The sequence below is a fragment of the Artibeus jamaicensis genome, unplaced genomic scaffold (genome assembly GCF_021234435.1).
Source record: "Artibeus jamaicensis isolate MK-2021 breed Jamaican fruit bat unplaced genomic scaffold, CSHL_Jam_final contig_780, whole genome shotgun sequence".
Taxonomy (NCBI): Eukaryota; Metazoa; Chordata; class Mammalia; order Chiroptera; family Phyllostomidae; genus Artibeus; species Artibeus jamaicensis.
The window spans coordinates 147,650-163,909 of record NW_026521967.1 but is presented as its reverse complement, the minus strand read 5'-3'; the positions used below and the strand labels follow the sequence as shown (position 1 = coordinate 163,909).

The 16,260-nt window shown below is 54.6% G+C and overlaps 1 protein-coding gene across 1 annotated transcript in view; it reads left to right on the top strand.

Annotated features, from left to right (window-relative positions):
- Positions 1 to 16,260, top strand: part of CSMD1 (CUB and Sushi multiple domains 1) — a 731,453-nt gene that overhangs the window by 573,936 nt on the left and 141,257 nt on the right. Inside the window, 4 exon segments of the mRNA XM_053672625.1 lie at positions 1,617 to 1,832; positions 2,623 to 2,811; positions 6,408 to 6,577; positions 10,891 to 11,047. Coding sequence (XP_053528600.1) covers positions 1,617 to 1,832; positions 2,623 to 2,811; positions 6,408 to 6,577; positions 10,891 to 11,047 — 732 coding nt within the window.

Below are 16,260 nucleotides of genomic sequence, written 5' to 3'. Positions count from 1 at the left end.
TGGTCTTTAAATGGTCAGTGCTACGAGCGAAGGTCGATGTCTCGCCTTGCTCTCTGGTTATCAGCTGACCTGGCTTTGTGCCCGTGTGAATGGGAGTTGAAAAGCAGGTATAATTGGTGAGGAAAGGGGCAAGGACTGTATAAGGTGTGACTCTCGGTTACACGGGAGGAAATAAGAAGAAACCAGCGAACTTCCAGTTTCCGCGGCCGATCTAGGAGGCCTCTTTGCGCGGCATGTTTTCCAGGATCACGGCTCGTGGTACGTCACGTCCATTCACAGAATCCAGTAAAGGCTCACGGAGCGGGTGACGTTCACGCACTTTACGGACGTGCACAGGGCAGACCAGAGACGTGTCCTGTTTGTACAGGAAATGTAGTTTGTGAACTTTCAGTTTAGGAATGGGTCTTTGTTCGTTTGTTTGTCTGAATGTGCGGTTTGTCACAAAGTCATTTGGAATTTTGATCACACGAATGCTGTGCAGACTGTGCTTCCCACTTAGACCTGGGCTCTGCTTGATGCTCAACTGATACATTTGTTTCATGTACCGAGTTACATTATGCCTTTGTGAATGCATGTTAAGAAGATTGTGGCCTTGAAGGAAATTAAGAGTAAAAAGGAAGAAATTATGATTCACCAAGATTTGGTCATCATAAATACCAGTGTTTGTACCCCAAAGAAGCTATTCATAATGAATGCCGTTGATTTGGCTCCGGGAATGGAGAGGCAGTACTCTGTGTCCATGGTTAACAGGGGCACAGCGGCCTGGGGCCCGCAGACCGGAGCTCCAAAGGTGTCTTCCCCCCGGTGCGTAGGCTGATGCTCAGGGTGCCCGGGCGAAGGCCTTCTGAGGTCACGTGCTCACTGTAAACAGGAGAGCCGCCCCGCTGTCCTGTCTCCGCTCCTCCTCAGGGCCCAGTGACCGTGTCTGCGGGCAGTCTGTGGTCCACCTCCTTCCCCGTTTCACCCCCACATCTCTGCCTGCCTCCCATCGCGTCTCTGTCTTCTCCATCTGCATCTGCATCTGCATCTGCATCTCCATCTGCATCTTCATCTGCACCTGTACCTCCTTTTGTATCTGTGTGTCTGTAACTGTATCTCTATCCACATCTCCATCTCCATCTGCATCTGCATCTACAGTGTGTCTGTAACTGTATCTCTATCTGCATCTCCATCTGCATCTGTATCTCCATCTGCATCTGTATCTCCATCTGCATCTGTATCTGTGTGTCTGTAACTGTATCTCTATCTGCATCTCCATCTGCATCTACAGTGTGTCTGTAACTGTATCTCTATCTGTATCTACATCTGTGTCTGTATCTCCATCTGTATCTGCATCTACATCTAAGCTTACGTCTGACTTTACACTTATATATTCTTCAACATTTATTCATTTTTGCTGTTCATTCTGCTTATTCCTTTCATTCCTAAAACCCCCCCCCCCATTGTCTGTATCTTCATTTTTAAACTTCAGGGTTAGGTTTACATGTTGAGAACAAATTCTGATTCAAGACGGATGTCTCGGAGCCCAGAAGAAGTGACCCCTGGGCATCTGGCTTCCTCTCCCCCTCTGTCTGGCTCTCAATTTTCTCTCTCTGTCCCCCTCCCCCGTTTCCCAGGGGTTCAGATGATGTTCCACACCTTCCACCTGGAGAGCTCCCACGACTACCTCCTGGTCACGGAGGACGGCAGCTTCTCGGAGCCTGTGGCCCGGCTCACGGGCTCGGTGCTGCCCCACTCCATCAAGGCAGGTCTGTTCGGCAACTTCACCGCCCAGCTCCGCTTCATTTCCGACTTCTCCATTTCCTACGAGGGCTTCAACATCACGTTTTCGGGTACGCCGGGCTCTCCCGCCATGTCCCACAGTACCAGTGCTGTGCGGGTGGGTCTGTGTGCCGTGCGTGGGCGTAGGGGGGGCGTGGGGGGCGACAGGTGATGGGCACTGGTTGTCAGGGGGAGGAGGAGGCTGAGCACCTGTGGAGCAGGAAGGCGTCTGCGCGGCACCCACAAGCGTCACTTTGCGGGTTCCCAGTGAGCCGTAGGTGGCGTTAAGGCACCACTACCTTGTCCTGGTCGTCAGCTTTGTCGGGGGCCACCTTCACGCCTGCTGTCCCTGGAGGCCGACACTTGCGCTTCACCTTCAGGGTGAAAAAAGTGTGAACACACACAACCGAGAAGAGTCTGGGCTTTACTCTATTGCAGACGCACAGTGACAAAGTGATTTCCAAACCTAACTAGTTGGGGCCAGGACGGTTCCCCGGCGGTGCCTTTGCTGCCGCTGAGATTTCGTGCTGTGTGTCCCAGTGACTCGGCGCCACTCAGAGAGGAGGGCAGCAGCCGACTGTAGACGTCGGAAAGAGTAAATAATTTCCCACAGTGGAAGTGACGGCTTTGAAAGGGTTGTTTCCTTTTACCGCACACCTGTGGGCACGGTCCCAACACCCACGCTGCTGGACAGGCGAGACTCAGGGTGCGGAGAAAGACCACTCGCCTCGCGGTGCCGGCAGGGTTTGCAGAGAGTGTCCATGTACCGGGTCCTCGTTAACCACAGCGTCTTTTTGTCCTGCCAAATAATGTTCTGTGTCGCCCCGACCCACGCACCTGCTCTCTCTCCCTCTGTCTCAGAGTACGACCTGGAGCCCTGCGACGACCCCGGCGTCCCCGCCTTCAGCCGCAGGATCGGTTTTCACTTCGGAGTCGGGGACGCGCTGACGTTCTCCTGCTTCCCGGGGTACCGCTTAGAAGGCGCCACCAAGCTCACGTGCCTGGGTGGGGGCCGCCGAGTGTGGAGCGCACCTCTGCCAAGGTGTGTGGGTAGGTGGCCGCACACTTTCATTTCATTCATCCAGGGGGACGGCGCGGTGTGGCCGGGAGGCGGGGCCGGGGGGGGGGGGGGGGGGGGGGAAAGGGCTCTGGCCGAGGTGCTTCCCTGCCGGGAGTGCGGGTCTCTGGCCATGCTCCGCCCTCCGGAGGGCCGGCTCCTTTCAGCTCTAAAACTTCGTGGCTGTAGGACAATGAAATGCAAGTGTCACGCACGTTTACAAAGGGAAAAAAACAGGTGAAACAACCGCTGGAAACCAGGCTGTCCGCAAGACCACTTTTGACCCTTATGTTGATCAGAGCAGGCAGTCTCGTCCTGGCTGGTGTAGCTCAGTGGATTGGGTGTCAGCCTGAAAATCAAAGGATCACCGGTTCAATTCCCAGTCAAAGCACATGCTGGGATGTGGGCCAGCTCCCCAGGAGGGGGCGTGGGAGAGGCAACCACACATGGATGTTTCTCTCCTCTTCCTCCCTCCCCTCCCCTCTCTAAGAATAACTAAATAAAATCTTTTAAAAAGAAGAAGCAGCAGCAGGGACTATCTCCCGGTACAACAGCGGTAACAACTGAAAATCTACAGTTTTCTGTGTCTTTCAGCGCACTTCCGGGGCGTGGTAGAAATCCGAACACTGGATTAGCTCTGTCAGGGTGCTCTCGAGGAACTCAGGGTTGCTTCTCCATCAACCCGCTCGGAAACGAAAGAGAAGCATCACATTTACTTACCGGTCTCAACATGAATCAGAAAATGACAGCGACCACAGCCGCCCACATCTATCGGCCTGGTGTCAATTCAAACACAAATGTGTTCTGAAAATTGAGGGAAGATATAGAAGTTATGCTTTTAGGAAAAGAAACTAATTGCATGGTAATTTGCATGGAAGATTGAGGAATATAAAGCAACATGAATATAAATAAAATAGTAATCATGCCTAATTTAGGGATATATAAAGTAAAACACTGAACTAAAAATTGATTTTTAGAAAACTAACATATCAAATTTGTACACTGTGCAAGCCATCTCGTGCTCTCAGAGGGGAATGTGCACCCAGGAGGGGAGGGGCTCCCCAAACTGCACTGAGGTCATGCAGTCCTGCCCCCCGCATTCCAGGGCGCCCACGTGGGCCTGCAGGGCTGGGTGCAGGTACACGTTGAGTAAACGAATCGTGGTTGACTGTGTACTTAGCATTTTGTCTCAGTGCGAGAGGTAGTAGCTTCGATACTAGTGCGGACTTTATTCCCAACGGGCCAGTGCGCAGTGGGGTGTGGAAGGAGCCCCTGTCGCTGGAGGCCAGAGCCGCAGTGTTGCTCGTGCACAGAGGACGATGAGCCACGACGGCCCAGTCAGTGTCCTGCACTTGACGGTTTCTGTTCCCTCCAGGCTCGCCCTTCATTAGCACCACTCAGGACACATCTGCTTTTTCAGAGAACCCCAGAGTCCAAATCCTAATCAAAAACAGGTGAAATTACGTCTTCAGGCTCCTTTTTTTCTTCCCTTGCACCCAAATGCTGAAGTCTGCTGTCCAGTCCTACCTCTTTGTCCTGCGGCCACACGGCGCCAAACCAGATGCACGACCGGCCACAGCACCTCCGAGCACCCTCACAGGCTTCCCTCCCCCTGGAAATAACCCATCTGCCGCTAGGTTAGCATTCTTCACCTCTTCAACAGCAAGGCGTTTTCTTTCAGACTTTAAAATAATGGCTAAGAGGACCTAAATTTGATGTTTGCATAGTCGATCACTATCAAATTCAATTTTGCATAAAATCCCCTAACGTAGCTGTCAGACTCCGATGAGTTTCTCCTTCTTCCTCTTCGTGTCTGATATTTGCAACATGTTGGATGGATCCCCCGTGGTGCCACCCACTGAGCAGCCAGAGAGGGACACTTTTTTGCTTTGCTATTGGGCTTTTAAGGTAAAAACACCCTCTTTCTTCAGGAAAGAGAAGGAGTAAAAGAACACTCCACCAGGCCCCTGAATTGCTAGCATCTCCCGAGGGGGGTGCTTACCGACGGTCGTGCTGAGTTTGAGGGGCAAAGCCACAGCTCTGCGGCGGTGGGTGCCCGGGTGCCCCTCGGGTGCCGTGGGAAGGAGGAGCGCTCCCACTCGGGGACCACCGAGCCCTGGCCTGAGGACGGGTGCCTGGCGTCAGGCAGGGGGCTCACCACCTACCACTTTCTCTTTGAAAATGTTTCCTAAGAAAGTATTATTACAACCTCACAAGTGTGTAAATAGAGTAGTAACGTAGCCGCCATGTTTAAGCGATTGTTATAAAACCCCTGACCTTCATCAGGTCCCCAATTTCTGCGGGTTCTTTCCCACCTCTTCTCCCCTGCTCCCTACCAAAGCATGACACCACGGCCTCACGGGAGGAGAGAGAGGGACAGGTGACCCGGGCGCTCCCGTGGTGTCCCCCTGACTCTGCTCCCAGCCCTCCCATGTGGGGACACACAAGGTCCAAGTGCACAAGCCCCGAGAGCTGATCCTGACTCATGAGCCATTGTCTTCTGGCGGGGGCTTGGGCCACAGCTGGGGTGATCCCATCCACTGTCATGGAAAGGCGGAACGTCAGCAAGAACGGAAATGAGAAGCCGGCATGTGGAGGCTGGTGACTCCCCTCACATTGTCTCGGAGTCCCTCTGTCACCCCGTTGGACAGCTGCACAGCATCGACTGTCATTGTCCTGTGGGATCGCGTGTCTGCAAACTCAAGCTTACGTTGTTGACTTCTTGAAAGTCACTGTTGCTGGCGTGTGGTGTGGCTGACAGGAAACAGTCTTTGATGGGACGCCCCACGGGGCTCTTTTATCTCACGCACAGACTCGCATGCTCATCAGTAGACACACGCCTACCCACACACATCCGCACACCCACACTTAGTGACTTCACTACCATATGATCCTTTGGGCTCATAGAAGTTTAGAGCTGATGGAGTTCTGACCTAACCTGGTTGGTCACGTTCCCAGGTGAGGGAACAGGTGACGGAAAGCTGAGGGACCTTCACCCAGTTGTCACAGAGCGGGGCACAGTGCTCATTTCTGCCTGGACCAAAGGTGGTTTCATGCAAATGCGGACACAGGTGAAGTGCCCTCAGGGGACGGCAGAGGGCGCTCTCGGCCCCAGGGCGCTCTCGGCCCCAGGGCGCTTCGCTTGGCGCTCCTCTGGCCTCAGAATTCCTGTTGCGCGCATGCGTGGAGGCAAGGCCTACGGCTAAAAACGCGGGGGAGGAGCACGGATGCGACAGCAAAGCCGGAAGTGGAGCTGGGGGCCGTTTCAGGAGGCAGGAATGAGTTGAGGAGATGAGACCTGAGGCCCAGGGAGACGGCAGATTGTTCTAGAAGCCATGGCGGGATGGGATGGCGCCCTGCTCCCTTGGAGATGAGATGTTCTGTTAAAGGAGATGAGAAAACTTTGCCAACGGGATGGATGGGGGCGTCTTCCCGCCCCGCCCCCCCCATCTACGGTCAGTAAAAGGCTAACCCATGAAAACAATGTAGGAATTAGGTGCCTGGAGTGTCACGACTTTAAAATGTTTTTCCAGGGAAGCCAGCAACCCCGTTCTGAACCTCTTCCCTTTGCAATGTCCGTTTCTTGCAGCTGAATGCGGGGCGAGTGTCCGGGGAAACGAAGGGACGTTGCTGTCGCCGAACTTCCCGGCCAACTACGACGACCACCACGAGTGCATCTACAGCGTGGAGACGGAGGCCGGGAAGGGGGTCCGCCTGCGGGCGCGCAGCTTCCAGCTCTCGGAGGGGGACACTCTGAAGGTACAAGGACCTTCCATAACTCGCGGTGGCATCTGCCCAGCGGCGCGCACCAACCTGAGTAGATGCACATGTGTGTTCACGTGTTTTTATGTGAGCACATCCGTCCAGCTTTATCTAGCGGGGAAGGCGGCGTGGAGTGTCACTCAGTAGAATGTATGTAGACTTTAAAATACCGTGTATTTTGCCGTGTATAATGCGTGCTTTTTGCCCAAATTTTGGATGAAAAAATTATACATGGGTGGTTACCGGTACATAAAATTCCTTGTACCTTGTAATCTGCCCTGGTATTTTATAATTCTTTGTTCCATACCATTTCTTGTACCATAATTCATTCAAAAGTAAATTCTAAAATTCCTCTATAATACACAAAAACAAGTCTCAAAATATAAATAAATAATTGGATTAAAAACTAAAACAAAACTTTTTTTTTTTCTTTCCTGAAAGTTTGGGCCAAAAATGTGTGTGCGCATCACACGCGGCAAAACACGGTGTCTCGGTTCGGGTTCCTGGGTCTCACCTCCTTAGTCGGCTCCTTGGGGGAAACTGCCGAACCCTGTTTAAGACTCGGCTTCTGCTGCGTCGGATCGCGCCAAGACGCGCGCCCTTCGGAGTGTCCGGAGAGTGTCCGGAGAGCGCCGTGACGTAACCAGGGCGCGCTTCTAGCCCGCACCCTGCACGCACGGTGACCGGGCAGCATTGGGCCCCCAGGCGCGGCCCTCCCACCGCCGCCCCCACCTTTTCTGGGGCCTCCACGTTCAGAGCTACAGTGATTTGGATGCGATGGTGGAAACAAGCTCAGCCACTGTGACCGGCTGCAAAGCGGGGCTCACGTGGAGAGGCCCCATAGGACAGGACACGGTCTGTGTGAACTGCAGGACTGGAGGACATGCTGGTGGGGGGTGCGGCAGCTCCAGGGGCCTGTGATGCAGGGTCAGCAGCTCTGGAAATGCCCACCAGGTTCCACGCCCAGCCCACCGCCTGCTCCCTACACGGGCGCCAGCAGGGCAAACCAGGGCCAGCAGTCCCCCGGGCCGGCCTGGGTTACTAAACCCCCACCTCCACGGGGAGATGCCCTGCAACCTGTGCAGCTTCTGATGGAGCCCCCGCCTCTGTTGGGATGATATCGCGGAACTGCGGACCCTCCAGGGTCCAGGGAACAAGCGTTTGCAAACCAAACCTCAGGGCGGGGAAGGACAGAGGCTTTGGGCAGCAGGGTCAGAGTCTGGACGTCACCCGGTCCCACGGCGCCCGGTGCCCTGAGATGTGGCAGGTGGCAGAGGTGTGGCCGGAGGGGCCGCACTCTCCTCTGATTCCCTGTGTGACATCGGGGGTCCGTGCGTGCATTACCTGGACGCTCCGATGCCACGTCTCAGGCTCCGCAGGCCCCGCTCTCTACAAGCTGCCAGCACTAAGGAAACATGCAAAACCCCACTCAAAGGGCACCGTGAGCGTCCCGCCCTCCGTCACCCAGGTGCAGGAGATGAAGCAGAGTCCCCGCAGGTGCCCTTGGCCTCACCAGCAGTGCGTCCCAGAACCTCGCGGGCGGAAGCCCCGCCCTCCCGCACGTTTGCCCACGTTTCCGGTCGTTGCTCAGAGGGTCGCTCGCCTTGGGCTCTGGCCTTTAGTGGGCCTTCAGGAACCTGGTCCCTGACCGCGGCCCAGAGGACGGTCATTAAGACACTGGTTTCAGACAGGAAGCCGGCGTATTCTGGTGTCTAAAATACACATGTAAAGTATGTCGTAAGGAACTGCTTTCTGAATGCTTCGATAACCTGGAGTTTAGAAGTCAGCCTTCCAGGCAAACTTGTAAGTAACAGTGACCTGCTCTCAGGGGCAGGGGAGTGAGCGGGGACCCTGTACAGAACGCACACTGATTAAGGTCACTGTGGCAGAGGAGGCAAGTCCCATTCACCTGTGACTTTGCAGCTCACACTTGCTGACTCTAGCGAAAGGCCAGCCCATCTCGCCTCCACATTCACCTTCGGAGGTGCGGCCAGTCAGCACAGACGCCTGGGTGACTCTCAGACAAATGTCTCATCGAGTTGGCTCATTACTGACTCGGGGACAAAAACATTTCCAGAGGCACTATCTTCACCCTGGGTCACCGGTAATGACCCACCAGGGTCCTCCTCGGGGACTGAAGAGCAAGTCCACAGGCACACACAGCCCTGCACACACGGGGGGTGTGCCCTCGCTCCGTGTGGGAAAGTCCTGGGGGACCAGCACAGCTCTAATGAAAACGTCCTGGAAGAGACCTACAGGGGGGAGAGAGGTTCATCGTAGACACGGGGGCCTTGGGCACTGCTCGTGGGGAGCGGGGGCCAGTCCCCAGTCCTTCCAGCCCCGTCCCTCCGGGGTACTGGGGGACGCTCTCCAAACAGTGAGCAGCTGGCATGCCCGCTGGAGCGCATGGCGGGGTGCGCAGGTGAGCCCCGAGACCGTACGGCATGCACAAAGGCGCAGCCTGGCATTAAGGTGGGACTCAGGCCCTTCTCGGGGCTCAGCAGAGGCCCCGGCTGCAGCTGCTGACGGGTGGAAGTGCCAGGGCGCTGCTGGGCTGAGCTGGTCCCTGATTCAACTGCAGTTCAACACCCCGTCCCCAACTTCTGACGCTGTTCGGGCTGTCATTTGGGATCAACACCGAGGTCGCATCCAGATGTCAGCTCAGGGCTGACACAGGAAGGGTCCCTGTGGTGGGCCCTCTCTTCACTCCAGGGCTCCGAGGTCCAGCACAGGCGGATGGCTGGGGGAGGGGACCCACAGGACAGAAGTGCCTTCTGGGGGAACCGGTGCTGCCTCCTTCCCAGCTGGTGTAGCCTGAGAGCCCGTGAGCCCAGCACCCTCCTTGGTCGGGCTGATCTCTGTGAAGTGCTCAGTCGGGCCAAAGCCAGTGGGGCCAAAGCCAGTGGGGCTGACCTTGACCGCCCTTCGGAGCTGAGGAGTGAGCTTGGGGCCTGCATAGCTGCTCGGCGGGCCCTCACGAGATCACAGACGATGGTGGCCTGCAGTCTGACTGGCCCTGTCTGCGGTGCCCTGGACGTTTCTCTCTGAGCCAGGTCCCTCTGGACTTGAACTCTTATGAAACGTGGCGTCAGAAACTCGCTGTGCTGGCCCTCAGCGGGAAGTCGCAGGCATCTGCCTCGGCCACGCAGACAGAGCTGCTGGACCAAAATGAAACAACACAGTGACCATGAAATTAGTTTTCCTGGATCTGCTCCCTCTAAGGGCGTGTGCGTCCACGGGGCAGCCCGTGTGGGGTCTGTGCTCAGGGAGGCCGAGCCGTGCAGCGGGAAGCCGGGGGGGGGGGGGGGGGGGGAGAGAAGCAGATTCCCCGGGGGCGGCTGCGGCCTGAGAACTTCTGTTTAGTTAAGATCTTTCTGACAAGAAAAACTGGATAGTTCTTTAACGCCATGTAACATTTCTACCCTTGCGTCCGAAAAGTCCTTATCTGAACCGCAGGCTCCTTGCTGTGAACCACTGAGGCAGTTCAAAGCCGCAAATGGACCACCCGCTCCCGCCAGGCACTCACCCTGGGGGGGTTTGGGGGGGGAGGAAGGGTCACTGTGACCCTGGGTTCTGCCGGGGGTGGGGGGTGCTGCTTCCGGCTTCCACAAGGAGGTGTGCCCTGGGCCACCCCACCGTGTCCCCGCCCTACAGTCAGTCACTGCTGTCTGACACAGCCCTGCCCAGCGAGTGTGACCAGCACCCCGCCCCTCCCAGGCTGGATGAACTCGGAGAAGCGCCAGATTCTGTCCCAAAGCCTCCCCTCTGGTCCCCTCACTCCTGCTCCTAACTGGGCCCTGGTGGCCTTGCCGCGGAACCCTCCGGGTGCCCACCCGGCCTCCCACCCAGTTGGGAGCAGGCAGTCGCATACACAGTGACTTGCCTCTCTGGTGTCGCCGCCTGGGGATTGTTGTTTTTTATCGCCACTCACCCAGGACTGCGGTCACTCCAGGTTCTCTGACTGCAGTGTGACAAGGTCCCGGCACAGGGTCCTTCTGAGAGACGTTGGGAAGGGAGGGGTGTTCTGCAAATCATTTTGATTTTCAACAAAATCAGTATTTAATTTTAAATGAACACAGCAGCGGCTCTCCAAGCAGTGACTGCAAAACAACCTGCACACAAATGACTTTTTTTGTTTCCACATTATCAGTAGAGAGGGGACAGAAAGGAAAGGGCTGGTGAGCAGGTCGCCCAGGCAGCTCTGGGTAAGGGCCACCTGCTAACGTGCCGTCCGAAGCCGCTCCTGGCTGGGGCTGCTGAGTTAAAGCCCCCGTGCAGCAGGACGGTCTCACGCTGTGACTTCCCTTTAGGTCTACGACGGAAAGGACAGCGTGTCACGGCTGCTGGGGACCTTCACGAAGAGCGAGCTCATGGGGCAGACGCTGAACAGCACCTCCAACCACCTGCGGCTGGAGTTCACCTCCAACGGGTCGGACACCGCCCAGGGCTTCCAGCTCGCCTACACCAGTGAGTAGCCCGAGCCACCGGCGTTTTCCTGCCTGGCCGCAGGCTGCAGCTATTACCTAGCTGGCGCGATTTCTGTTCCCTGCTGACTTTTCCTGGCCGTCCCCACCGGGTGCCAGACGGCCGTTTAACTCTGCACACTGTTGGCCAGGCAGCGCATTGAGAAACCTCACTGGAGGCAACTGTTTGAAATGTGTCTATTGAGAAGTCCAATGTGTTTAGAATCCAGTGGCAGAAAAGGAACACCTGAGGCTGCTCAGGGCTGCACAGCATCGGCTGTGACACAGGTGCATTGAGGAAACTCCTGTGCAGGGGCAGGAGACGGGAGCTGCGCGGTGACGTGTTGGTGCAGATCGCCTTTGCCCGCCTGCCACGCGCCAACACTTTGCTGTCGTGTTTATTAATTCATATATTCGACTCTATATTAGAGCATATGTGGTTGTACACGTGTATACTATATAATTACATATCCATATAAAATTATAAGGGGGGACCCAAAAAAAACAGAGTTATCTCCTGTAGGGCGAGCCCCTTGTAGGACAGGCTTCCCCCGCTGGGTGAGTGTTCCAGGAACCCACCTGGGTCAGTGCGCCAGCTGGCGTTGTTGTGAGAGGCTGCGTTCGGCTTCAGTGAATTCTATCTGAAGACTCTTTCAGTGTGTTTGCTGTTTGCCCACTTCCTGATGGGTGACTTGTGAGTGACCGCACTGAGCATTCATCAGTTTCTGGGCAAAAACCGCACGACCCCCATGCTCTACCCTCCCTGTTCACCTGGCCTGGTCCCAAATGACGTTTTTTGTTTCCACGGATGAAAAAAGTCTGCAAAGGGAAATGTTTTGCCGACGTGGAAGAGGTGGGACGGGCAACAGCAGAAGCACTGGAAGGCCTCAAAATTGACGAGTGGAGAGTAACTGCAGGTGACTGAAGTTTAAACGTGTAAAAATCAACACAGGATTTTATATGCATAAATTCCGGGTTTGGGGGGTCCCTGTCCACACACATGTGCCCCCACACATGCTTGAAACAGCCCTGTGCGGTGAGGCCCTTCTCCCCACCACGGATTTTCTAACGAGAGGAGGACACACAGACAGAGTGCGTGTCCATCCGTGACCACACGACTCCGGGGCCCGTGCAGCAGCGCCCGACGCGGTCCCTTCGGCTGCCTGTCGGTCCCCACCAGTGTGGGACGAGGAGGAATTATTCTTTCAAAAGGACACGTTTGCCGAGTGGTAGCTGTCGTGTTCAGTCTGTTCACTTCCCAAGAAATAAAGTAAAAAGACGTAGCTACTTGGTGTGAATGACCAATTACAATTAAGTAATCAGTGAACTAAACTGGTTGAGATATGCAAGTCAGTCACATTCTCCATGAATCTGATGTTTAAAAATCTTTAGGACACCAAATATCATGATACAGGAAATTAAATGTTTTGCAATTTTGAGCACTAATACATGTCAGTGATCATGGAGATTAATTTCTTTATTTGACAGAGAAGCAAACAAAGGCCTGGAAAAGATAATGATTATCCGAGATGCAGAGCTAATCCAAGTACCGAAAAGGAAAATTAAGTTTCTCAAATCCCACTTCGTAGGGTAATGCCAGTCGAAGAATTGTTTGACTTTGGGCAAAAACATAATTAAAGCAGCTGGTATCCTGAGAAAACCTGGGCCTTGCTTTGATGAGAGTAACTGTTTAAAAGGCTCAGGAAATGGAACGCACATTAATTATAGTGCATGTAAAATAAAATAGCAGTCGGCGTTACCAAATCCCCTTCCGTGGTGTTTATTAACCAGCGTTGCACTTTATTGAATTCTACACTCAAGAGTCTCTAAGCGTTCTCAGGAAAACCGCTGGCTTTGAACGTAGATAAAATGCACGCGGGCACAGCGCGGTCTGGGCTCCCCTCGACATGCTTATTGTGCTTCTGTTTGCTCTGCTCCCTGAAATGGTCACCCCCACACCCCTGGTCTCACTCTTGCCCTGGACTCTTAGGGGGTCCGATGCTTGAGGAGGAAACAGCCAGAACTCCAGGTGACCACTGAGTTCACTGCCACTGATGGGAAGTTCCACGCACACCGGGCTGTTCTTCTAACTCCCTTGCGGCCTTGGCTTTGCCCACAAACGCCGCCTCTCACCTAGAGGTTTGTCAGCACGAGCAGAGGCCTCGGCCTGGCGCCTCCCCCGCCCTGCAGGCACTTCTGTGACCCCGTCTTCAGGGAGGCTCTGAGGCTGGGCTTCGGGACTCAGCCCCGCCTCCCCTAGAAAACATGAGGCGTGAGCTTCTGTTTTACGTCCAGTCACCCTCCCAACCCTAGTTACTGCTTCCTGCCTTCCCTCCAACTCTTTCCCACGGTGGGGCAGTGTGTCACGGGTGAGCACTGGTTCCTGCATCGTCACGGCCGTGCCAAAGCTGTCCAGAACCGAATCCGCTCCCTCTGTAATTTCAGGTCACGGGATTGGTTGATTCAGCAGCTGCTGAGCTGTTTCCAGAATTCTGCCCCCCGCCCCATTGCTCTGCAGAGATCCGTTCAGAAGGCCCAGTGAGCGCTCCAGCCCCCATTCGTGGGTGGGACTTGGGGTTCGTCGGCTCCCTTGGCCTCGCTCACCTGCCCTCGTCCAGTGGAGTTGCCCCCAGGTCTGTCCTCAGCCCCTGTCAACACCCCAGGTCTCGGTGCCGTCCTCAGCCCAGCATCAGGACCGTTGCTGCCCCTCCTGTTCCTCTGAGTGACGTTGGCAAACCTGGCACCTGGGCATCCGTGTCTGGGCACTTCCATAATTTAAGGACTTTTTTTCTTTAACATTGCAGCATAAACTGTCTAAAAATTAAGAGAAAGAACTATTGGTGATAGTTTGATTATTGGAATTTAGCTCCTCGTGTAATCAATTTGATGAGAGTAGTTCTCTTTTTTGCCCATGTTCCCACTTTGCCTTGCCTAAAAAAAATAATAAAGTAATAAAAGGCGGGCAATGCCTGGGGCCAGTCTCGCTGTGGGGTTTGCCCGGGAAGGGCCCACTGCCAGACACTCATCATGTGGAATCGGAGCTGTCGATGGCTCCGCAGTCCACTCATTACTGGCTTCACGTTGGGTTCTCAGGTTCAAACACGGAGTGACCGAGTTTCAGAAATCCCAAGCGCCCACGATGTGATCAGTTATCTAGAGAAAATATCCATCCGTAAAAGAGGGCGTGGGAATGATGGTTGTAGAAAGTTTGGAGCAAATTATTAAAGCTTAAGACTATGTAAAGATACTTTCAACTGTTTTCTAAAGGCTTTGTAATTGCCTCTTGCTAGTTAATTGCATTACTGAAAGAAACCTTCATATTTAAATGTTTTGGATCCATAATTAGTCTACACACCAGAGTGGATTAGAAAATGTCAACAGGGTGTAAGTATATAGTTTAATAAACACCCTCAAGACTTTGAAATGGTCACAAATGACATTCGTGTGTTCCTTAGTATTTACAGCACCCTCTCACACTCCTTCCAATCGTACCCCAGGGGCAGTTCTGGGTCTTGGTCCCCAGCCCCTCTCACTCTTGTCCAGGAGGTAGAAGCTGAGGGTCCACCTCTTTAGCTGGTGCTCCGGAATTTTCCGACCCAGAAGTGGCCCAGCCAGGACCCAGGTCAGGTCCTCTCGCCGAAGCCCAATGCTGTTGATGAGGCTGTTTTCCTGTACCTCTGGCGAACCCTCTTGGGTGAGCACCCTGTGTACTGAGGGGTGGTTTTGCACCTGACACCACAGGCCAGGAAGAACGGCCAGGCGTCCCTGGACAATTGCAGTGCAGAGAACAGCAGATGTTCATGAAGCAACACAGGTTTCCGAATAGCAGGGCAGGGCAACCCACTACCGATGGAAAAAGTCTGCGTCCACTGCAGACAGCGCTTTTTGTTGCGGGGGGTTAGTCTGTTGTCCTACTGGCTCCGAGACCGTGCCCACTGGACGTGTCACCCGGGGCACTCAGTGGTCAGAGACAGGTGTGTGCCCGCACTGACTCCCCTCTGCACTTTGCACAGACGTCGGAGCTGTAATACAAACAGGGCAGTGTGCGTCCTTGTCATTCCGCCGCCTTCCGTGGGTTGCGCAGAGCCGGCCGTGCAGAGCCGGAAGCGGGTCCCACCTTCCCGAACACGGGCAGTTTTCTTCGCCTCCCCCGTGGTCCTGGACCTCTGCAAACAGCAGGAGGGACCCCATCGGCAGTGCAGGATGGTGTTTCCTTAAATGGTCCAGCAGATATTTTTACCACGGAAAGACCCTGAAAATAAATCCTGTACCAAAGTCAGAATTTCCTTTAGAATATACTGACTTTCTTGGAATTCCACAAGAATGTTTCCAGAAGGGCGGGCGCAGGCTCTGTGGGGGGAGGGGGGAGTGCCCAGGCCGAACGCCCTCCGTGACTGGGACAGGCAAACGACCCGAGTCCCCAGGGCCGCCCAAACGCCTGCCGCCGGGGCGTCACTGGGAACAGGAGTTGAGAGAAGTGTCGCAGGTCTGGCTCAGTGGATCTGTTTTCCGATGAGTCAGTGAGTGTGTGTGAGTGTGCGTGAGTGTGTGGCGCTGCGTGGAAACAGACACAAGGCCCTGCTCACAAGTAACCGGCCTAGGCGGGTCCCTGGGGCCCTGGTGGAACCTTGCCCAACAGAAATGTGACCCACAGGGGGAGGGTCTGCAGGGGACGGCGTGGGGGTCCGCTCACCACGCCGTTCAGTGACCCGCGCGCTTGGCCTTTAATATAGTTCACCTGTTGTTGAGTTCGACCTTTAATATAGCGTTATATTTTCTCCTTAACACAGGTCAGCTTTATATGAACTTGCTTTTCAGATAGAGTTTCTTGATGATAATATGTGACTCTTGTAAGATTTAACTATATATATGTATATATATCGTATATTATGTATAGATTATATTTCATGTATGAGATGTGTAATCTATATGTAATGTGTGAGATGCATACATACACACACACACCCATGATGATGGCAACAGGGTTTTCCAGAGGAATGCAAGATGGCTGAATGCTGGAATAATCTAGAAGCCCCCAGAAGGTTCTTTCCTCACTGCTGGAGGGCCTCTGCCTCGTTGCTTAATGAGGCCAATGGCCCCGTGAGTGGGTCAGCTTTATTTCATCACCGTGTGGGCTCGGAGCCACGGCCACCGGGCAATGTCCTTGTCACGAGTGGGCGGGAGCATGGCGGTCCTGGGGGTGGAGTGACCTGTGGA